Source organism: Lonchura striata, chromosome 2 (assembly GCF_050655825.1).
Source record: "Lonchura striata isolate lonStrDom1 chromosome 2, ASM5065582v1, whole genome shotgun sequence".
In the NCBI taxonomy this organism is placed as follows: Eukaryota; Metazoa; Chordata; class Aves; order Passeriformes; family Estrildidae; genus Lonchura; species Lonchura striata.
Genome location: NC_140704.1, coordinates 23,401,254 through 23,426,055, shown reverse-complemented (window position 1 = coordinate 23,426,055; position 24,802 = coordinate 23,401,254). Strand labels below are relative to the sequence as shown.

General features: G+C 34.7%; 1 protein-coding gene across 7 annotated transcripts in view; it reads right to left on the bottom strand.

Moving 5' to 3' along the window:
- Positions 1-24,802, bottom strand: part of AKAP9 (A-kinase anchoring protein 9) — a 103,832-nt gene that overhangs the window by 63,925 nt on the left and 15,105 nt on the right. For 5 of the 7 annotated variants that reach the window (XM_021551652.4, XM_021551655.4, XM_021551653.4 and 2 more), the window contains exons 2-5: positions 15,724-15,978; positions 7,614-7,658; positions 1,403-1,456; positions 837-1,007 (exon numbers count right to left, since the gene is read on the bottom strand). In XM_021551652.4, the coding sequence (XP_021407327.3) occupies positions 837-1,007; positions 1,403-1,456; positions 7,614-7,658; positions 15,724-15,978 (525 nt within the window). The remainder of the gene's footprint in view (positions 1-836; positions 1,008-1,402; positions 1,457-7,613; positions 7,659-15,723; positions 15,979-24,802) is intronic. The other 2 variants (XM_021551654.4, XM_021551657.4) reach the window with 2 other exon arrangements.

Genomic DNA, 24,802 nt, shown 5'->3' with positions numbered 1-24,802 from the left:
CTATGATGGATAAAAGGACATCTATTATCACTGATATAACAATAACAATAATAGTAATAGTAATAGTAATAATAATAATAATAATAATAATAATAATAATAATAATAAATGGCAAAAATAACTGAATATTAGATTTTAAAAAAATTTATAGTACTTTGCAAAAAAAAAAAAAAAGCAAAATACAGTGACGTGACCTGATTCCAAATTAGGAGAGAGACAAATAAGACATAAAGCACAACAAAGCACTGACTTGAGTGCACTGCACCACTGGCTTAAACTGGAAGAATATTCTTTACTTTAAAACTTAAGTTTATATTCCAATGGTATTTTTAAAGTAAGAAATTATTTCCTGTAAAGCCGAATTATTAGGTGTTTTAAATTAAAACATTCTGACACTGTTGGTTTTGCATTTCACACTGTGAAGTACAAATACAAATACATTTTTGGTTCAGTTATGTTATTCCTTAGGGAGTAAAACCTGAGGTTTTTTTGATGTTGGAGGAGCAGGAAGACATTAAAGTCTTTGCATAAGTAGAGAAGAATTAGGGCTTTTCTTGAAGAAAATTGTCTTTCCATTCCTAATTTGAAGCATCTCACTGCAAAGACAATTTGAATTTTCGTCACAAAATACAGAGAAAAAGGACACACAATGGAAATGCCATTCAAAGTAATAAAACACATGGCATATGATTAAAAGAAATTACGTGTAATTAATTCTCTATCACACACTGAGTGCATTCTGAACAGCTCCCATTGGTGTGAACTCTTTCCAGTGAGTCTCTGCATTTTTGCATGTAACCAAATAGCAAGTAGAAAGCAACATAAGGTAATTATACCTGTTGCAATCCTTCTGTACCATAGGCTGCCCTCATTTCTTCTATCTCTCTGCTTAGTTCTTCAATCTCTTGTTGTTTCCCAGTCAATTGATTCTCCATCACCTCTAGCTGTGTGTGTGAGTGCTGCATTCCATGCTCTGAATGAATGTCTCCAACTCCAAATTCTTCTTCCTAAATCAATCCAAGTTCCTTTACATGCCAATTTTTATGTTTTATCACAGTAAATCAAGTCAAGCATCAAATGCCACCTTAGAACATTAACATAGAATATAGCATCAAAGATGTTATTGCCATGGCAACCTCCTTTGTTAGTGTAAGTCACACCTCAATAGCACTGACACAAAACATTTCTGTGAGTTGTGCTCTAGAACCTTAGCCTTAATAGATGGACTAAATTGGTTTGCATTTCAAGTTTAAGGATACACTATATTAATATAACAAACAATGCAGAAGTGGAGCACAGCATGCAAAATAAAGCATAAGTCAACAACACAGTGTTTGTTCAAAACTAATTGAGGTGTTTAGTATTCTCCATTAGTATTCTGATTCAATTTGCAATACTGTACCCTGATTAAGTCTGCAGGTATAGCTGTTCTTGTCACAAAACTGCAACCATTTACCTGTATAAAGACAATTTCTAAATACATTATTTTAATAATGCTTGATTTCTATTTCCCACTTACTTGAATCTTATGTGGCAATATACAGGAATTGTTATGCTACAAAAATTTATTTCATTTGAAATACAAAATAGCTTTCTATATAGCAAATTGCATCAAAGTCAGCATAGATAACAGGTAAAATGCCCAAAATTGCAGAAATAAACACTATAGTCTAAAATTAAAACCTTATTACCAATCAACATCTAGAGAAAACAAAGGAATTCAGATTTAAAGGTCAACGCAAAGCTTTATCTCTTAAATCGTTAAAATACAGCACTGTTGCATTTTAAATTACATATTTAATATTTTTATATATTACAAAACATAGTTATGCTTTCTCAAAGATTTTTATACACCACAAGATTTCATCTTTCTGAAAGTCAGCTATCTCTTGATAAGGGATGAAAGGCAGTAATCATAGACTTTCACTGTCAATTTGAAGGAATTTCGTGAAATTGAAAAAGAACAGAAATTATATATTTGACATAAGACACTTGAAAAGAAATAAATCCTCTTTCACTCACCTAACACTGCAAGCGCTTTCAGCTTCTGTGAGAATTTTGATTCTACTGACTGTACAAACCAAAACCAGCAAATCTCCAAAAGGCAAGCACAAGCCAAAGTAGTAGTTGCAGGTAAAAAAAAAATCCAAAGGAAAAGAACAGGCTGGGTACACATGAGTAATGATCAAACAGACAGGCAGGCTTTTAAAACAACAGAGCAATGTTCAAAAATGAGAAAGCAAGAACTGCTGCATTTCTCCTCAGAGCTCATTATTACATCAGAGTCTGAAACAAAAATAATGGTACTAAACATAGAAAGTCATCATAGTATTTCAGACCAAAATACTATGTTTAAATCAAAAAAGAAGCTGTACTGCTCAGACGTCTGCCATAGCCTAGATCAGGACTGACTTACAAATAACTATTATGCCTCAGCAAATCAGTAAGTGCACTGTTATAAATGGGATCAATACAGTAATTGAATTTGTATTAGACGAATGAATAAATCTGCATTAGAGAATTTGCAGAGCTGACAGAGTGCCCTTTCAATTTCTGATGTTCTCAGTAAAAATAAGACACGATGGTGATTACTACCTTAGTTTAGAAGGAATAAAGAAAATTCCAGCAAACAGCAGTCCAGGCTACTCATAGAGGCACTGTGCATCATCTGTGTATTATCAGATGTTTGCTCTACGTTCAGACACACAAATGTCTACACAGTGCCTGGCACCAACATCTTTATTCAGATTTTGGCACATGTCCCAGAATAACAACACTAGTAGTTTAATAGAAGCTGCTATGAAATCCTTCCCTTCCCCTTTGTAACTCCCATTTTCCTTAGGCTTAATTGATAAAGATGCAGTGAACAATCGCTGTAATCTACCACAGTGGATACACTTCTCTGCCCATGAATCATGGCTATAAGAAGAACTAATAGGAAAGGCACAAAAGTTTCCTCTCATTAGCTGTCAGACTACTCAGCAGCTGAAAATTCTACAAAAGACCTTAACTTAGATATTTTGCTACACACATTCAAATCAACTGTGTGGAACATCAGAAATCCTGCTCCATTTCATGGGAGTGTAACTTCAACATCACACAAGTGATGTACACAGTAACATGGGAGTCCATACTTTTCTCATCTGATACCTTCTTCTTTCAAATGTCTTCTGTCAAAGTGCAAGTGGAAATAACGACAAGGCAACAAACTGCACTGCAATCTGTGAAAAAAACCCAGCTAGACAGCCACAGCAGGGTACAGTGTTGAGGGAAACCTTAGGAGGAGCCTGGCAACCCCTAGCATGACAAATTCTGCTGTTTAAGAGCAGACAAACAGTTGGTAGTAAATTACCAGCTTCAAAATATCTTAATTTAAAACTAATTGTCCACTCATCTGAAGTATATGAATTCAGTAGTTCAGATACCAACTTGAGGGTCAGTAGATGGGTAAACAAGGCCTGCAGGACTCCTGTCCTGACAAACGGTCCAAGTGATTTACCCATTTAGAGGTCTTCTGCAAGTCTATAAATGCTCTTCATGTAGATTCTTATAATTTCTTCTTTAAAAGCTTTGCAGTTCACCTTTAAAACTGAAACATTCTTATGCCTTAATTACTTATGATGTGTTTAGTTACATACCCAGGAAACAATTAAACATTGAAAGAATCAAATCACATACAAACAATTAAACATTGAAAGAATCAAATCACATATCACTTTAACATAATGGAACAAAAAAGTAACAAGAGCTCTGGATAAAATTGCATGAGCAAATAATCACAAAATAAGAATAGATTAATTTTTACAATACATTACTCAGCAGTCACAGTTTTGGTGAACAAACATTATGAAACAAGTGAAGGTTATAGAAGTCTCAAAGGACATTATGTCTGATTGTTCTTCCTTCCTTGAATTTTCAAAATAATTCACAGAAAAATTATTTAGTACTATAAAGTAAAATATAATCTGTAGTGTCATGGCTAAAAATAAAGATTTCATTTCTATTGCATCAGTTAACACATATGCTGAAGGCAAATGAAAGAATTTGCTTTCTGAGAAAAAAGGAAAACCAACTTCCACTAGTGGATTAAAGGAGTGATTCATGACAAATGCCACCAGAGGTCAGGATTACATTCATGATATCACTGTACCCTATATCAAGTTCCTTAGACCTTGGAAGACCAGAAATTGTATCTCAAAAATAGCAGTAATAATATATAATGTTGTAACTACTTACAACATTAATACTATTACTACAGAGATTTCACTCTATAAAAATAAATTTATATTCAGCATAAATCAATACATACTGCATAAAAGTCTTGTTTCATCTTGGAGAAGATGTATCTGGAACATATTAAGAATTTAACCTCATGTTTTCTTTCCCCCTCCACTCTATCTTGTACATTTGGGACACCTGATTCCTTCCTAAAAATTAATATTTAGACCTTGATCATGGCTTGTCAATGTTCTTAGCCTCTCCTGAATCTTCTAGTTATGTCACAACTGACTATATGAAACTTAGCTAAAATTAGCAACTAGGTTACCTTGGGAAAATTAATTTCAGCGTATTTTGGGGGTTTTGCAGGGGAGGGTTTATACTCCATAAGCAAAAGCCATTTTCAGATTGTGATGAAAATAGCTGCAATCCTGTAACTAAGCTTAATAACTTCTGAAGGAGAACCATTGATGACTTTTTAAAACATCATGGCTTAATATATTTTTCTATATAGTAACAGAACAGCAACTAGTTTCTTTATGCAGTTGCTAAGGTTGAGCTATAAATTTCATCAAAATTTATAAAAACAAACAACATTCTAGACTTCATATTAACCATTTTCTCAGAGATATACTTTGCATTTTGGAAATAGAACCAAAAAGAGAAAAAAAAAAAAAAATCAGGTGAACAGATTTTCAGGTATACCATAAAAGTTGAGGCATATTGAAAATTTATGGGGGCAACTTTACCTTACATAGTTATAAAATCCCTCAAAATTCCAACTGTTAGGCAAACCCTAACTTCCCTTAGTTCTGAGTTCAAACTATAACCTTAAATAGCTAACCACCACTATAATTTAAGATTGTGCAGATAGGCATCATTGTTGCTCACATTGAGGAGTTTGTCCCAAAAGACAAGCAGGTCATACAAAGGATTTACCAGTCTTCAATCGGCTTCTACCTTGACTGTGTAAGTATCAGAAAGGTGGCTGAGCAAAACTGAGCAAAAGACTGTATTTACAATCTATTTCCTTCAATACAAGAATCCTTACATAAACATACCTTCAGTTTGCTTAAATAACTGTATTACCTTATAATGTTATATCTGGTAAATCTCCTAAAGAGGGAAGTACCTTATCACTTAGTTTTATCAATTCCTCAAGAGAAGGCGCTGAAGAATTAATTTAATTTATCAATGACAACAAAACAAACTATTAATGATCTATTTGAATTTGAAGCATGACAACCACAATTCAACTTAATTTTTGGCAAAACCACTAAAAATAATACAGGTGTTTTCATCTATAAGGAAAAAGATGGATTAACAGGCCTATGTCTCTTCAAATACAGGTTTTCTTAGCATTCTGGAAAGGAAATAATATATTTGAAAAAAAAAACAAACCCATAGGCTCAATTTTTTATATATCTGCATAATTAGGCTGCTACAGACAAAATTTAATTTATTTTCATCTTCAACTGAAAAGGTTTCAGATCACTTTATTTACACTGTGTCCATGAATGGAAGCAGAGATTTTAATAATTAAAGTAACATTACAGCTGATATGAAACATATTAAAAAATAATCTCCTAAAGTATCTGCATTCCTAAATGTGATGTCCTCCCATTTCAGATACCAACTAATTCTAATGAACTGGAATTAAAAAGAGTTTATTAGAAAACATGGTAAATGTGACCGCTTGAGCTTGCACTTCACCAAAGTCAGTATCATGCTACTATTAATGAGTTTTGTGTTGCCTATTTATGTCTTAGAAAATAATTCTCAGCAAGGTAAAAAGTCTTTTTGCAGGAATAAGAACTGCCTAGTAATGCATATGCCACTGCATTTTTTAGGAAATTCTGTTATTTTTTTTAAGGAATATTCAGATATTCCTATTCTTCCTATTCCTATTCCTATTCTTCCTATTCAGCAACTCTAACCTTCTATGTCTTCAGTATCTGAAAATTTGCTTCCTAATATCCTCTGCAGGTTATCTATGGAAATCTTTAAAGAATGAAGTGTTTAGATGTGAAACTTCATGTTAAAATGAGAGCTTTAATTTCAAGTGAAACTGAAGCCCCAAACACTAAAATCAGAACACATCCACATTACCATGAAGCATTATAACTGATGTTTTCTGTATCTTGTTGCCCTGTGCAAAGACATTCAGCTTTTGCTATCAGTTTCCAGCACTGCTCCCTACCACCTCAGAAATGATCAGAATTTCATCCATATTTCATTATATATGTAGTATGTTTCACTGTATGTCAAAATACATCCGTACCAATGACATTGTCAACTGTTTTCAAGGGTTCATTCTTCACATACTGCAAATTCCATCTAAAAGTAATCACATACCATGGTGATGCATATTCTAAAAAGGTGCACTATGGTCATGGCAGCTCTTCAAAAGTATGTCTGCTACAGTCTTCATGGCAAACAGCAATGAGATTAATTTGAATGAGATAAATTTAAACTTCATCCCCTCTTTCTTGTTGCCAAGCTTAAGATTCTGGGTGTGTTTTTTCTAAATTGTTAACACAGAGAACTGCAAAATAAAACCCAGACTGTTCCTACACAAAGTGAGTGTTTGAGAAATGAAAAATCAGATTTTCAAACTAAAACCAATTCCTACTGTTTTCAGATGTTCCACAGCTATTTCTTGCTGGCATGCTCTTGACCAACATTTATGCATGAGGTAGTTTACTCCTTACAAACAGAACTGTTTTATCTGACAGAACCCAACTTACACACACACAACTACCCTTCCATGTGACAGAGATGAGCTGTAGATGCCAATGTGCGGGCTGACTCTGGCTAGCAGCTAAGCCCCCACTCCAGTCACTCATTCCCCCACCAGCAGGGTGGAAGAGAGAACTGGAAGGGCAAAAGCAACTGGAATTCATGGGCTAAGACACAGTTAGCCTAATAAGTGAAAGAAAACCAACCAGCCAAACAACAAGCGAGGCACAGGCGATCACTCATCATCTCCCATCAGCAGACTGACACTCAGCCAGTCACTGAGGCTGCTTTGAAACTCATTAAAATGTAATCGACTTGTTAAATATTCTCTCACAGAAAATTAGTAGAGATTATGCACAGCCAATACTCCCACAGCAATACAAAGCATTAATACGACCTTAAGGATGACATTGCTACAACAGTTTATGTATATACTGCATTATTTATTACAGTAGCCATCTCATTATGGAGTTGACATAATGCTTGCTTTAATGGTACATTGATTATACCAGTAATAACATGCAACAGATTTGTCCACAATATAACATCTGCTCTTTCTTTCCTTCTCCTTTTGAAAAACTATGCACAGCATTGCAGCAAACATGTAACAGAAAAGGTTGAAAGAAAAGCTAGGAAAAGCATTACTTCAGTCTTACCTCAGAACTGTAGTCTTCTACTGTGGTGGAAATTTCACTTTCCGGCTAAAATAAAATATTAAAAAATTTACAATGATGACACTCTAAAATACTAAACAAGACATTTTCCATTTTACAGTGTTTGAAAACACCAAGGTGTACATGAATTTGATAAGAGTATATGTACAGCAATGGTCACCTTCACTTACTGGAAATCCCAGCTTTAATAAAATAATTTTGCTGTTGAACTATGATCACAGAAACACTCTAATTACCTGACAAAATCATCCCACACCTACAGATGCAAAACAATATTTTGAAAATTTAACTTAATTTTCAGGGATTTATTTTTGCTTTTTTAAAAAGAACTAAGTAGTACCATGAAAAGAACTTGTCTCTGCTATATCAGTTTTATGTAATTAGGAACTTTTCTGGCTTAAGAACACAATCTTGTATAGAGCATTATTTTCATACATGCAAAACTTTTGATGTTGACTAGAATTTTAAAACAAATAATCATCCTTCAGCTTCCATGGAAACCAAGGGAAAATAAATGGACAAAGACTCAAATCTTGTAATCTAATGAAGTAGAGGAATTAAGGGAACAAAGCCTTAACAAACTGAGCATAAATGTGCCATGGCAGATGCCTGAATGAAACAGCACTATCTTGATGAACTACATAAACTGTATCAAGTTTGAGAATCAAAATGTTTATGGGAAAATGTGCAAATTATGTATATAAGGTGCACTATCATGGAATAAGTGCACTTGAAAGAAAAACTTGAAAACTTGAGAAGTGTCACCATGAGTTGGAACTACTTTGGCAAAACTGACATGCACATAACAGAGCTTGTCCAAAATTCACTTAACACATTTGCCAGACTCACAGTAAATGTCTCAATTTTATATTGAGTTCTATCAGGCTAACTTTCAAAGGAACATGGTACATTTTGCATCAGAAGGTATAGGTGAAACTTGGAATGTAAACTGTGTTCTAGTTTTTTGGTTTTGTTTTTTTTAAAGCAATCTACCACTCAGACCTCCTGAAGTTCAGCAGTTTTTACAATCCTAACAACATTGATTCTACATATTTTGAATCCAATATGCAGCTCCAGAATGTAATTAACCTAACCAAAGGGTATTTTTTCATGTATAGAGTGCACAATATTACCTTTTAATATTTATTTGGAAGTTAGAATTCATACAGTGTATATAATTTTAAAAAAATAAAAACCAGGTCCACCTCAAACAGAAGTCAAAATAATGTTTTAAAACTCAATGGTGACAAAAGTGTTTCTACTATGAAATATAAAATCAGTATTTAAAAATATTTCATTTTCACACAAATATATTTTATTCATATTATTTATATTTATATGAATATTTGTGTATTTATACATTCATACAAAAAAATACATCTTGTTTGTATACTATGTCCTTGGTCTAGAACAAAATCCTCTGGAAGAAATATAATCAGAGAAAACCACATTATTTTTTTTATATCAGAGAAAACAAATATATGGTTGTTATCTTCTTACAAGTTTTCATGGTTTGTTGCAATTCAGGAGCCTAAACAAAGAATGAGTAGAAGCATTCCTAGAGAAGCTCAGAAGAGTTACTATAAATGTGTTTATACATAGCTAGATCTAAGAATACTTCAAATCTTTATATACAGCATGAAATATAGGCACTTCTCCAACATGCAAAAAACAGGCACAAGTAGTACCACTTCTTGAATAGTTTTACCTTGTAATGCTTTTAAATTATAAAACAGTCTCTTGTTCATAAGGAAGATGAAAAATGAATTTGTACATCTTGAGATAAAGTATAGACAGACAAATCTAGTAGGTAGTTATAGAAAAAAGCTATGAATTTGCAGGTTGAAGCTTAGGCCGGAGTGAAAAAATATTAATTCTCATAGCAAGTTGATTTTTGAAAATAATTCTCTAGTTTTGTTATGTTAATTTGGCCAGATATGGTATTTTTTAAAAAGTTAATACATTGGTGTTCCTTTCTGAATACCAATCTACAATTAAAAAAAAATCCTGAAATACTTCTCACAAAATTGTCACAAAACACATAGTGCTCCATTAGTTTAGGTGTAAAATAACTGTTAGCAGCATAAATAATCTTTCTAAAATGCCAACTTCAGTCCTGGATCCAGTTCTTTGCATGTTAAAACCAAGTATTTTTGCCAAGGGATTCTGTGATTTTAAAGATAGAAAGATGGCCAAATGAACTCCAGTTAAATGTCTCCTATGCTAAGGGGGTCATCCAAACCCTGCTAAAAATCAGTTAAAGAGAATTAAATCCTATGAGCTCACACATTACAGCCCAGACTGTAAGACTTCATGTTATTCTTTCACTGTCAGAATCTGTAACATTACAAATAGTCAACATTTTAGAGGAGATCATCTTGCCCTCCACGAAGCTATGTTACTTCCTAAATCCTGACTAACTTTATTTCAAATACAGTTCCTTCCATTATCAAGCTACCTGTTCTGCATTCCTCAATTCTTCTTTGGTCAATGAAAGAAATTAGGTTTTACTTAGCACATTTGAGCCACAGAGGTCTGGTTTCAAAGAAAATAATTTAAAAAAATTCTTACTACACACTCTTAGCAACACAAAATCTTTTGATAGGATAATACCAAGAAGGCTATTCATCAGGTCTCTCAATGCTTCACGGAATATGAAACAGGTATTTGTTACAACTCACAGCTGTTTTGCACGTATCCTATTAATTATGTCCCACAGCATTTTCTTTCTGCAAACAGTTACTCTCTTCTGGCAAAATACTTAAACACCTTATTTAGTATTTTCTTCAGTGACAATGTAGTTGACTGCTAAAATACATTGAAGAGATATCTCAAAGACTCTTTGTAGGGAACTATCTCCATCAGTTCTGAGATGGTACCTTTAATGATAGGAGTATTCAGAAAATTTTAAGAAGTTCTGTCTATATACTTCAGAGGAAATACAAGATGATAAAAAAAAAAAAAAGCGGCGCATCAGCCTGTGGAATACAGCAGGCCCATTTTACAGTAGCTTGTTTCTGTATGCAGTTAAGCACTGCTCAAAAGTCATGTTCGTGGACACTGGACACCAAGCAATACCCCAGGATTCACAAAAAAACTCATGTACAAAATTGGCCACAAAAATTGAAAAGTGATTTTCGTATTTCTTTGGAAAACTTCCATAGGTGACAACAAAACGTTTTGCAAGAACCAACATACAGTTGGTTCTAACCTACTTGAATTGCAATGGATGAAGGCATAGACTGAATAGTCACAGAATAGAATTCTATCTGAAGGAAACTACTGACTTTTTTATGACCTCAGTGAAAACTGTCACAAAAATATAGCTACAAAAGGCTGGATTAATTTTTGACCAAGTTATTTTGACTTGGCCATTTTCAGATGGATTTCTAGCAATTCATAGAGGATCACAAATAAGTCCAATTAAGGAGACCATGACGTGAAGTGAGGCAAAGAGAGCGTGAAGAGAATATCCCAGACTCAAAACCCTCTCTTCAGGTCATTCTGAACCTTTAATACTTGTAGAACATTCTGAATATGAAGAGCTATTATTTTATATTGCCTTATCATGTCTTCTTTAGCTCCTAGTATCAAAAACCATTCAACTCAAATTCCCTGGTAATTTATGACCCACACCTATTTACTATGATCAAATTTAAACTGAGTGTGTTTCAGTGGAGATAAACTGCTGCCAAAGCTGAATATAACCTGCAGCAAGGTACTGAACTCTGCAGTGTGTAAACCTCTGATGGTATCAGCAAACAGCATCAACAGTGGTAACTTACACATTCAATTAGGTTTTTATTCTTTGGTAACACGGCTTTATAAATGTTTAATCTAAAGTGAAATACCCTGTAATTGCAGAGACCATTCTCCAATACAGGTAATTTCTGTGCCACTAAATCTATTATATATGAGTATATACAGAGATAAAGAAAGACATAATACCAGAGATTGTCTTATAAATCAAATAAAATTGGCAAGTTACCCTGGCAATTTTCTGGCCAGATGGTGAATAGAAAGAATGAGTGGCTTCAATCACAACCATATGCTGCTGAGAATTTCCTACCTTCTCTTGTGGCACTGACTTTATTACTGAACAGACTATTTCCAAACATTGCTTTTCTTCATTCTTCAATTTCAATACATGTTTCAATGGATGCTATATTATCTGACGATACTGGGCTAATTTTTACTACATTTTATTTATCCTTTTTTTTTTCCAATTCCTCCACCTTACCGTACATCTCAGAATAGCTCTTTTCTAGTCAAAGCCCTTAGTTGCTCTTTGCTTTCATGCTTCCATCACAGGATTGTCTTACCACATTCACCAGTTATGCCTTTTCTCACTGAGGCATCCTCTCTGTTTTTCCATACTGCTTATATACTTGCTTATTTCTCTCACTTTTCTTCATCAGCTCTCAAGAATCCTTCCCAGTATCTCCTTCCTAATCACTTGCTGATCCTTGTCTGTCAAAATCTCAGACACTAACAACTGGAATACCTTATAGAAATGAAACAATGAACATGAAACTTTACCAACCACTTCAGTTAACAGTAAAGCTATTCTAAAACTATTACTAAAAGGATCTTTAAAAACCAAAAGACGAGTTACTAATCCAACCTTAGTCAATTAGCAGGTATTCTTCATCACAGAACTTTGAACTTTTCTTTTCTAAGAAGCTTTGTATAATAGCTTTTACTACCCAGGTGACTCAAGGACAATTTTACTGTGACACAGGTTAATTTCTTTTGCTTTTCTGGCATTAAGACATTCTTGCAAAGCAGTGTGCTCCAATCCATAGTTTCAAGACTTCCCAGAATAGGTGATCTCAGCAATTATCTACCTTGGAAGCGACTTTTGCTTTCTTCCATTTTTAGCTGCAGAAGTCACAAAAACAACCAATCCTAAACCCCAGATTTTAATTCAGTTATTAAAGTTATTAACAGTTCATTTTATGATGTGGTCTACGTTATTTTTACCTCTGTATGGAAAGGGACACTATGAATGTCAACACCTAAAGGATACTATGGATGTCAATACCTAAAGATATCAGGGTGCAACAAAATAAAGACAAAAAATACTCTCTTTGTGAAAACAAGACAAAGTATTCAACATGAAACAAGAGACCAAATTAATACCAAGTGGCATTTCTCTAAGAATTCTTGCAAATTGTTCCTCCAACAATGGATGGAAACCTTAGAGATTACAAATTATTTCAGATGGAATATAAAATGTAATTGCTAAACAATGGTAGTTCTTCCAATTAGTCCACCCTTAGGAACACAGAAGTAAAAAAAAAAAAAAAAAAAAAAAAAAAAAAAAAAAAAAACCTGCAAAAAACCTTCTTTGTACTCTAAACACTTTTGTCCTCTCTTTCACTTTCTAATATTCATATTGAGTAAGAGAACCCTTTTTTACTTATATTTGGACATGCTAATTCCACTGGGGACTTAAAATCATACTAGAAGAACTGCAGGGAAATAAAATACCCACAAAACAACCACAGAGAAGCCCAGCCAAGATTTTTAGATAGACAGGCAGTATAGTCAGATGTTCCGAGTCTGTATTTTGTGGTTCAGAAACAACAATTCTAAATATCAGTTCCAGTACAAGATGAAATAAATAAGTAGAATCAAAGTTTAGCTAGAAAATGATCCTGCATAATGCTTCCAGTAATCCTGTCTCACTCTTCTGACACAGCAACCTACAACAACTTAATGTTGGGTGAAAAAGCAAACAGCTCAAAGATGTAATTCTCCACGCCAGAGATTAGCCTGAAAATGCCTATTACAGTGGCTGCCATTTCAATTCAGCAAGCTCCAATCCAATTACTGTAATACAGCCTCTCTGTCCAAATCATTGCACTTGTAAGACTAAAAACAGTAATTTATGAGAATCACTGAAACACTTTTAGAGTTTTTCCTCTTCTATTAATATTGCAAAGACTTTATCAATCACCTTCCAACTACAAAATACTGATTATTTAAGTAATATGAGTAAGGAGGCTACAGACCATATTTAACAAAGAATAATGCTCTTCCAGTTGGGAGAGGGGTGTTTTGTGGTTTTGTTTTTTTTGTTTGTTTTGTTTTGTTTTATTTTGGGTTTTTTGTTTGTTTGTTTTTTTTTTTTTTTGTGGAAGGGAATACTGGTTTAAAAGTCACTAAGTAATTCAACAGAGTAAAATTACAAATTCATATTATTCTAATGCTTATTCATGTAAAGTTACAATTTAAAACATAAAGAAACAAACCACCTCCCCCCAGCAAACCAAAAACCGTAGTGCATCTCATTATTTATTCATTTAAACAAAAGGTAAGTTGCTTTGGGAGTAAGACAGACCTCAGAAAAATCATACCTCCATCTTAAGATGTATCTATGAACACAATCTTTAGCAAATGCAATGCAGATTTTTTTCCATTTCTAAAATCAACTGTGTATTGTACTGTATGCTTTTAGAGGTCAACACAGGGCACTAGGACCACCTGATCTAATTAGACGAGCTTTGAACACAGGATCGGACTAGACGACCTCAAAGGTCCCTTTTAACCCAAGTTATTCTATGACTCTGTACTTTACCCTCTTTCTCCAACTGTACTAGAGATATTTACCCTAACAAAGGAAATATATTAGCAGAGTCCATCTGCAACTTCAAAGGTATTTCCTTGATATTTGATCAAGGAAATTGTTTCAAAAAGTTGCCATATTTATGCAAACTATTGTATTATTAAAACAACAGTTTTAAGTAGTTCTCTCAGAGCACCTCTCTTCCCTAGCAATCCTCTCTCAATAGTTGTAGATAATCTGATTCATTTTATAAAACGCATCTTTCTCTTCTCCTAGAAGGCAAAGAAGTCGTATCTTCATCTAAGAAAATAGTTATTCTGTTACCAAATTTCTTACCTTCTCCAGGTAAACCTGAGTTCAACACACAGTTTTATTGAGTTACTACAGTTTTGAAGTCCTAACATGAGCTTTCTAAGAATTAAAAGCTACATATTAAAGGCACATACCTACAAGGTTCAAAATATTTACTATATTGATATATACTGATATATCTATTATTGATATATATAATCCAGTGTATTATAGGCTTAAAACTGTAAAATAAATGGATCAAGTACTCTACAAGTTTTCATTTGCATGTATGATTTAGTCTGTGTGCCTCTCCACCTTGGTATGTTTGGGGTTTTTTAACAAAAATGCAAAAACATTTCAAAAAGTGTAATTTCTCAGTCAGTCCTCAGTTACTGAAAATTCAATAATGGAGCCAAAATCACTACAAATGGTCTGTCCCAGCACAGGACTGGCAAGTCAAAATGCAGAGCATTCGTCTGTACCACATCTCTCAAAAATTATTGCATTCATCTGCACAGACCTGGAAATCTGCATTGAGACGCTTCCTCAGAATGCCACTCATGTAATTGTAGAAGCACTGGTTTCACAAATGGACTAAGTTATTCTGTAAATAATATCAGCCTTTCTTGTCCCTTCTATCTGTAATGGCATTACATGAATTCTTGTCCACTCAGAACTAAATTGGACTGCCAGTATACGTCACACAGCATCTTCCACTCAGGGCACTTACTTTCAGCCAATGGCAATTAGGGTTATATTTTATTAAGTAATAAAAGTAGAGTAATTGTTTGCCAATCTCTTAAGCCACCCAGTTATCAGTCGTGATTTCTAATTCATTCCTTGTCCTCATTAACCAGAGAGACTCAAATTACATCATAAATACAAAAAAGATGTTTAGTTTTGCATTTTGGTGGAGCCATAAGTGCAGAAATCAAAAATCCACTTCAATTTGCAACTTCTAATAAAATTAAATTATTTTGTGCACATTTAAGGAGTATAGCAGTACAATCACACTATCCATTCTCTACAGGGATCTGACTACAATAAAAAAATCATGCCAGCAGGCAAGTAGAAAGTGTCTTCTCTGGACATACTAAGTAAGACAGAAGAAGAAAGGAAATAGTGTGCAAAATCTCATCCAATTCCTTTATTTCCACTCTCAACATGAATGGATTATTTTATGCCCACTCACCCCCAAAAGTGACTGTTTATAGTCTGAGACAAACTTACCTCAATGGTGTAAGCTGGGGTGTGTTTAATAATTTCTCCACTATGCAAAGTCCTGATAATAGCAAAGTCAGCAGTAGCAGCTCCTCCCCTTCGACTGCTGCATGAGGATATTTCATCACTTCGAGATCGATCAGTTTCAATCCCATCTTGTATTGATTCTTCATCTTTGATGCTTGCTGTTTTCTTCTTCTTTTTCTGCTTCTTTGATCCATTTTGACCATCAGTTTGTGCCTTCCGCTGCCTAAATTGGGCAAGCTGTAGAGAAGACAAAATCTTGTTAAAGGTGAAAGTTTTCCTCTTTATTACTAATGACATCCTCTACAAAGCCTTACCCACTATTCTACATAAAGCTTCAAACTAATCTCTACTGAAAACAAGGTGGAAGTTAATATTGCATATGTTAGAGAGACCTAGATTATTTTTCCATTTACATACTTTGCTTTAACAAAATCTTAAATGTAAACAACACTCAATTAATTCCTTTTCAGTTTCATACTCTCAAGTTACTGTTCCACAGACTGATACCTAAAAATCAAAACATTCAAAGGTAAAGGTACAAATGTCATTATAAAGGACAAATAAAATTAAATAACCTGATCTCATTTTTCAATTTCACAGGAACCTTAAAATAATTTACAGAAATTCATTTTAATTTTTATTTCAGAGACAGATAAAATCAAACTTCTCCTCAAGCAAGTATCACACAAAAAATTTTTTAAAGTTTGCTGTAACACAAAAAGCTGATCAAGTTAGTGAAAACACAAAGAAATCGCAAAGTAGCAATATTTATTAAGGAATACTCTAAAACAAAAAGTGAGCAGATTACAAGACACACTACCTTGTAGCAAAACATGCTGATGAACAAAAAGTCACAGGTGAGCCAGGCACACACTTTAAAAACCAATTAGTATGTAAGCTATTCAAATATGGTAAGACACTGCCTTTTGAAGAGCTTATCACTTTAAATCACTTTACAGTGGTTTACACAAGAAAATCCATTTAATTTTTTTTCTTAACAAGAACAGAAGTTTTGTTCAAATAAATAAAATAATCACATCGTGGTTTACCAATTTAAATTCAAAACTAAACAAATTAAATCTGAAAACAAGAATCATTACTTTTCAATTGAAGCATCCAACATGTATTGTAGTACTTAAAGTACAATCCATTTCATAAATGTAGCTCCAATGGAAAGCATACAAATAAAGACCCTAAAGCTTTAAACTTTCAACATCAAATAATACTCAAATATCATTTTAAATAAATAGGCTTTTTAAAATAAATAGGCTGCAATTGTAAGAAAATTGTAAGAAAACAAATATAGAAAAGATAGCATATTTGCTCATGATATTCACCAGTCGAGAAAGCCAAGCTTCCATCCTACTTCTTCAGGAACCCCCAAACCGAACAGGACACACGGATCCTCCTTCCCAGTCACCGTTTGGTTACTGCGCAAGATGTCACCTGAAGGGCTTTCTAGTTCTCATCTGGTCCCAAGAGAGCTGAGAAGCCCCAGTCTAAATGCATCACTGAGATCAGTTCTGACTTGTGGCTGGTTTATGCTTTTGTCCCTTTATTTGTATTTCTTTGTGGGTTTCCTCAGCCTCTTCTCCTTTCTTAGGAAGACAGCCCAGCATATGGCTCCTGCTCTGTTTACAGGAGGAGGGCCTCAACGTGTGCTGAGCCAAATATGCTCACCTAAGTACTTAACACTTATTTCCTCCCTATTACTTTTCTAATTAGTTCAACTTTGTGATTTTTTCTGGTTTTTAAAATATGTATCTTCTGTTATTTCACAAAAATCCATTCAATTCAAAAAATTCTAAACAAGAAAAGAAAGAATAGTCTCCTTCTACTTCAGAGTTTAAAAGGGAAAAAAAACCCAAAACAGCCAACCAACCACCACCAAACCCAACTAAAGAGAAATTTCATTTCTCAAAATTATTTAGTTCCTCAAAAATGGGAAGGCTAAAGGTTCCAGTTGTTCTGTTAGGATATTACTACATTCTCCTAAAACTTTAAGTTTATCTCAATAAAATAAAATACTTTCAGTTTATCTTATCCAAAAGAAAAGCAGAATTTGTTCAAATGTCCCAATAACAGAAAGCAAACAAACTGACTTCAAGTGTAACTACTCAGAGATTTTGCTTTTTCAAATGTTTTATTTCTTAGTCATAAATTACATGTAGTGCCACTGGTCAAGAATTCTGTTCCCCAACTTGATTGAAACCTTCTGTAATGGAAAGTTAAGTTGGCTTTTTTAAAGCAGCTTTACAGTCTTTATTTGTCTACAAAATTAGATGTGTAGCTCAAGGACAAATTAATTACTCCTAGTCTCTCCTCAAGTATTTTGCATATTTTAACTGAAGCATCTGGGCATGCCAGATTTCCCTCCTTTCAAAATTAAGTTGTCAACTTTCACTTCTTCAGAATTAACAGATTAAAATCTACCATGGCTGTTACAAGCAAATCCTATTTCTTTTTCTGTTTAAACACTGACGAAGATGAGCACATATGAAAGCTAAACACATGTGAAAATGAAAATGTTACATTTTTGTATTACACAAGTTCTCAACTGACAAATTCCGTATGAGGATCTAGAACTTTGGAAATAACTGCACCAGTAGAGATAGATGTATGCACAAATCAGAGCACTTTTAACCCCATACATTCAGGTACAGAAAGAACTGTCCAGCTATTAATGCAACATAACTTTAAATTCATATTTTTAATCAAATTTTAAGAGCTAGAAATAAGAGAAGCAGCACAGCAAAAAGCTCCTGCTGACCAAACACATTCTGTGATGCTTACATCAAAACAGGGAAGTCTCAGATTCCAAATTCCTTCTCATGAACTACAGTCGAGGATCTATCATTGTTCCAATGACAAGCAGGGAAAAGTCCACCAGCAGTCATGGGAGCCAAGGAAAACAAATTCTTTAGAACTAAAATTTTCAGTTAAAAAGAAAAATACTTCCAGATTTTGTATTTCTAGAAAAATAGATTTGTCCACAGTGAACAAAATGTGAAACAAATACACATCGATACAATGTCTTATCCTGACTTCCAGGCACACCAGCTTAATTACGCCACGCCAAAACTAAGCCTGTGGAGAACTTAATGCTGCTTCCATTAGTTTTCAATCTGCAGTTTTGAAACAATTCAATGTCAAGTCTCTGCTGAGTTTCAAAAATTGCAAGCAAGAGCCAAGTGTGTAAACACAGGAGGTACTCAAGAAGGAAGGATGCAAAGAAACAAAAGCTGAAGAACATTAAGAACAGGCTCTCTGCATTGATATGCCTCTGAGAACCAACAGAGAATGAGCACCTTACCCTGGGAAAGCATCGGGAACAGTCAGCCATGATCCATTTAACACATTTTTAGCACACATGAAAACCAATCCAGAGCATTTTTTAATACATTCACCTATCTGTCAAGACATTGCCTCCAGCTTCTCCCATCATGCTGATAAGATCTTGCTTGGATCCTGCAAGCAGTACTGAATCCCGTTAAAAATTTCATCTGTATTTTTCAGTAGTGAAGAACAATCGATTTCACTCCTTGACTCTCAGCTTTTGCAACTAAATCAACTAACAACTTGCAATTCCCAGTTCACAGATTCTTTCAAGTCCGGCTTCTAGGCAAAAACCCAATACTCTTGGAAACAGGCATGTTCACTTCATAGCATTTAGAAAAAATAAATTATTGTCTGAAATATTTCTATCAAATATCCAGTGTACAATGAAATGAGAATGAAAATATGCTTCTTTCCTTTTAATGCATAAAAAGGGACAATAAAATTGTGTAGGAAGAATTACCTGTTTATTTCCAGATTTTCAGAAGTGCCATTTACAACAGCTATTCAGCTTTCCATCAGTTTGAAAAATAGGAAATGGATACTAGCACTAAATTCTGTTACAAGATGTTGTCTCTTATAAATAGAAAAACACTGGACTACAAGAGAGCAGCATGCAGACTGATAATGGGTATACTTTTCAAAATCATTTCCCACAGCAAAAGAACAACTGAATAGAAGAACTTAGGTATTTCAATGATACATGCATTTATCTAGTTCTATTTATAACTTCTTACTCATTAATCCCAAACCAATATACTAGCATCAATTGCCACATCATAGACTGCACCAAAACTACCAACACTCTGGTACAACACAATCTTCACTTTTAAAAGCCAGTATCCTCCAGCTGGCAGAAAGAAATCTGGAGAAGACTCAATCACTATTAGGAACTAAATACTTATCCTTGAGACAGAAGGGAACTAACTTGCAAAGTCGAGAGGATTACTTCAGTAAATCATGTCAGTTATGACAGTTAATGTACTGCTATAATTACAATAGCAGCATTATTTATTTATTCAGCTACCTTCATCAGATTCTGACCTCTGGCACTTGTGCCAGCAATCTGGACTGTTGGGTAACACTGTCCATTGATTAGTTTCAAATATGGTCTGACTGAACTATTTCTAGAGTAAAAGTCCATGTTAAAATAAAATTTGGCTCCAACATAATGCGAAACTTAATCTCATAAGCACTTAAAAAAAAGTTTGAAATAAAGCTGCAACATTTAATCACTGCCTATATAACAGTAGAAGACATTACTGAAAAACATCCCTGAAAATCAATGAAGCTACATTTGTAAAGCATCAATAGCTATATTTTTAGTTCACATGCATAAAATACTTTTTAGAACAGAAAGACATTCAACACCATTTAAAACTGGATGCTGCTTTATGAATGTTTGTTATGCCTTAACATTCTAAGATAATATAACAGATCTGGACAGCCTTATTTTCAGAGGTATTACAGTTAACAGAAATTGAAAGTGCTCAGTGCTTCCAAAGAAGGATGTTAGGAAATAATATAAAATATATTTGCTGTCAAAAAAAACCCAAAAAACCCTTCTAATTGTGAAGAAATCCATAGGTATAGCACATCCTGTACAGCTGTACAGTCACACTTCATGTACCTGTACACAAACATTATTAGATTCAAACTTCAACTTTCTAAAATCAAACTCATCTCCAATTCACTGCTACATAGGCACTTCTTACAGAAAGAGACTGTTCATCTCTCACAGCTTCTCTTGAGTACAAACCCCTATTTCTTTTTTTTATACTCATTTAAGGAAAAAGCATAAAAGGAGGAATCACAATCTTACAGACTGACAACAAAAAGTAACCTCAGACAAGCTGCTACAAGCAAAAATTACACTTTTTTATTTTTACACAGTACAAAAAGAGCATGAATGGAGATCCACATTATGTTTTTTCATTTCTCAGCTACTGTAACTTCAAAAGATGCTCCGGACATTGCTTAAACTTCAGATTAACATGTCCTCACAGACAAGGACTTATTCTTTGTCAGAAATTCTAAAACAGTCTGGTGTCCAATGAGAAATGCTCTGTGCCAGACCAGGTCATACTCAGATCACTCATCCAATGTAAAAAGACAAAGACTTCTGAATCTTCTGGACTCTAGCTAAAACCAGTAGTTAATGGCTGAAAGACAAATTGACAGCCATGCAATAGTCTTTACAGATAATCTGGATGATAAAATTGAATACATCTTAAGCAAGTTCATGGACCACAACAAACAGATGGAAAGCCAGATACAGAAGAAGAACCACCATACAGTGAGACCTCAACATGCTGGAAGCCGAAGCCAACAAGAGCTGCATGTGAGTTAATAAAAAAACCTCACATCCTGCACCCGCAATGGAATCGGAGTAACAGCTGGGGACTGACAGGGTAGTACACAGCTCTGCTGAAGAGGACCAGAGAGCTAACATGGCAAAGTACTCCAGAGTGAGCTGCATGCCCTGGCAGCAATGAGGAGAAACCATTAAACTTTGAACTGATTCTCAATGCCTACCACAGTAAATGACTAAAACATCAGTTTGGTGATTAAATACTTATGGCATGACTGAAAAGCCCCAAGGCAATCCTGTTTTGTAGAACAGGATTTGATAACAATAATACCATTTGTTAGTTGAAACTGCCTCACAATACAACACAAAAAGCCCAATAAGCCTAACAAACAAATCCTGGCTTCAGTGCTTCCATGAAAATGCTTTATTTAAGTGTAGAAAGTATATTTTAAACTTTCTGGTTAGCAGACTGAAAGTGTTCACAGGAACAGTATCTGCACCTGAGCATAATGAGGGTAAGAAAAAGTGAAATAGAATTTTTTGTCACATGTTGCTTGAAACTTTCCACCAACGCAAAAGGCACAAATTTGCCTCAGAAAGGTATAGCTACTCTGCATATAGAGCAAGTGCTACAAAATCCACTTTAAGCTGTACCTGAATGCATAACATGTACTGTGAGCTGTGAGAAACTGTATTGTGTAAGTGGTAACTATGATACATCCCAGACCCAGACAGACTCTGGCTGCAAGTACATAGCAACACTTGGATATATCATGGAACTCATCATGATAGATCATAACCAGTCCTGTGGCAGAAAGGCTCAGGCTTTTCTAATGATATTGCTCCTAATCCCCAATCACTGAATGATAATAAAGTATAAATTCTGGAAGATTACTGAAATTGAGTGAAAGTGAAACCAAAATATGAACCCTGAGACAGACTGCCACCTCATCTTAAAAGATGAAGGACTAATTTAAGAATCACCTACCCTAGTGATTGGTCAAGTGCCTACTCCCTTTGACCACTGGTAAGTAATTATTCCTACAGAAGATTTCAGCAACACAAAAAGAACAAAAAGCAGAGCCCTGAGGTGAGATTTGTTTTGATAATTTATTAAGCACATGTATGTCCCAAGAATTCTTGTCTGGGATGTTCTGCAAGCCCATAGTGACAAACTAAAACAGCCAACCTGAATTTGAAATTTTGACATGGTTTAGCAGTTGGACATTTGCTGTGGTTTAAGCTTATCCATCCCACCTTACTGTGGAGAACTGAAAAAATACCTGCCATAATCTCTCTCGCCCCCATGAGAGAGTCATGGAGACAACAACACTGAGATTTAGGCAGTAAATCCCACTTGAGCTGTTTAAAACTCATCTGCTGTTAGGCTATCAAGTTTTGTAAAAGCTAGTCTGTCCCCTGAAGAGATGTTGAATTGTTAAATGGTATTAGAGAAGAAAGTGGCACTTTATCACTTTTGTCATATCCTCAGAAAGTCTAAGCACTAAGGGTTGTCTTGGCAAAGCACTAACTCCTGAAGTATAGGCAAGTTTATAGCACCTGCTTCTTCTAGGTTCCTGACGTCTACACTAAGTAAGGTGAATGAAAAATTGCCAACACAGATAATAAACACAAGTCTTCCTAGTGAAGTCTACTGATTCTGTTCAGCTAATCAACAAAAAACAGAGTATTACAACTCTTTTCAAATCTGAGATAAAAACCCCAAAAAAAGAAGATAAAGGAGCAAGCAACCTGCAAATACTTTAAACATATTATGTCACAATAAAGCTGAAAATCCAACCTGTAAGTAAAGAATTAATGTTCTTTGCAAGTTTCAATCTCCTTATCTGTTGAGCCAAACAGAGCTTTAGGTTATTTGCTCTATTCAACAGATGCTGAATTTACTAAATGGGAAACATTAGGCTGAATGAACAAGAAATAATCACCCAGAAATTAAGAATTTTCAACCTACTGATTTTTATGTTGCGCTCACAGCCAGGTTTTCCCAAACAGATTGAACAAGACTCTAGAATGTCTCTCCTTATGGAAACTTAAGTGGCTCATGAGTATTACTTGATGATAATAAGAATATTTCCAAAGAAGAAATCCTAGTGTCTTCCTAAATAAAAGCCTGAGAGTCTTTCAGGTTCAGCCATTCCTTTTGAGGCCTCTGACGAGAACCAGTGAGATCACCAGAATTTACAGTTATAGGTAGCTATGGTATCTTGAAGGACAACACAGGACAATAAGAGGAACAGCACCTCAGGCAATTCTTTTTAGTCTTTATCAAGTTAAGAGTACTGTTGGCAGTGCTAATTACCAAGGGCGCTGAACTGGAATGAACCCCGCCAGATGGCACTGTGAGCTGGAAAGCCTCAGAATTAGTGTGGTTCTGATCTGGTCTGCTCTTCCCCATCCCAAGAGTTTAAATAGGAACAGATCTAGGACCAGCTAAGTTCATTATAGCTGGGTTATTTTCTGGACATAGAATGAAGTTAAGTGTATGAAAATTCACTCTAAGTCAGATTACAATGACTGACACAAGTATACCAAGCACATTTCAATGCTGGACTGCTTCAACAAAAGCAATGCCTTAAAGTAACTTCAAAATAAATTGCTCAACTGGCCTTTAATTAAACTGCTTCTACCTAAACGATTTATATACTGATCCTACCTACTTTTTAATTTTACTCTTCTCATATAAAATGCTGCCTCTCTGGTGATATTGAGGGCCAAAAAATTCATCTGACCCACACTGGTACTGAATGCCCCCAAAGCAAGAGGAAATAACTGGATTGGGACAAACTGGATTGGATAGAGACAAAAATGAGAGGGCAACAGAAGCTTGTTTCATGCTGCTTTCTAAAAAAATCCACAGATCATCTATACTTGAAGCCTTAAACAGTAGGATCTTTGACCATCCAGGCTAAAGGCACTGACATAAAACCAAGCCTCATTTACTCTTCATGAAGTTATGAGGATCACCAGTTGGGTGCTGTCTCAAAAGGCATTGTCTATCAGTCACTTCTGCCAAGTTTCAGTAGCTCAGTAACAACAGGAAGGCAAAAGAGCTATGCATCAACAGAAACACTCTTGCTCCACCAGATTTCTGTTTAACACCAACTTTTAATTAAAAAGTGGATCCTGAAATATTCTTCAGCTAGGCTGAAAAAATCCCAAATGGCACAAAGTCTTCAGTGTCCCAAAACCTTTTGAAACATCTTTTGGAGGGGAGGTGGGGAAGTAGGTGGACTTATCGCAATGTTAACAAATGAATTCACAGACACGTTAAAGAAAAATGTTTCTCCCTCTACTTTCTATGCTTTTCTAAAATAATCCAACTTGCCATAGCAAGTAAATTCCAGGCCAGAGCTAAAGTTCTGTAAATAAGTTTTAATAATGGTGATACAAATG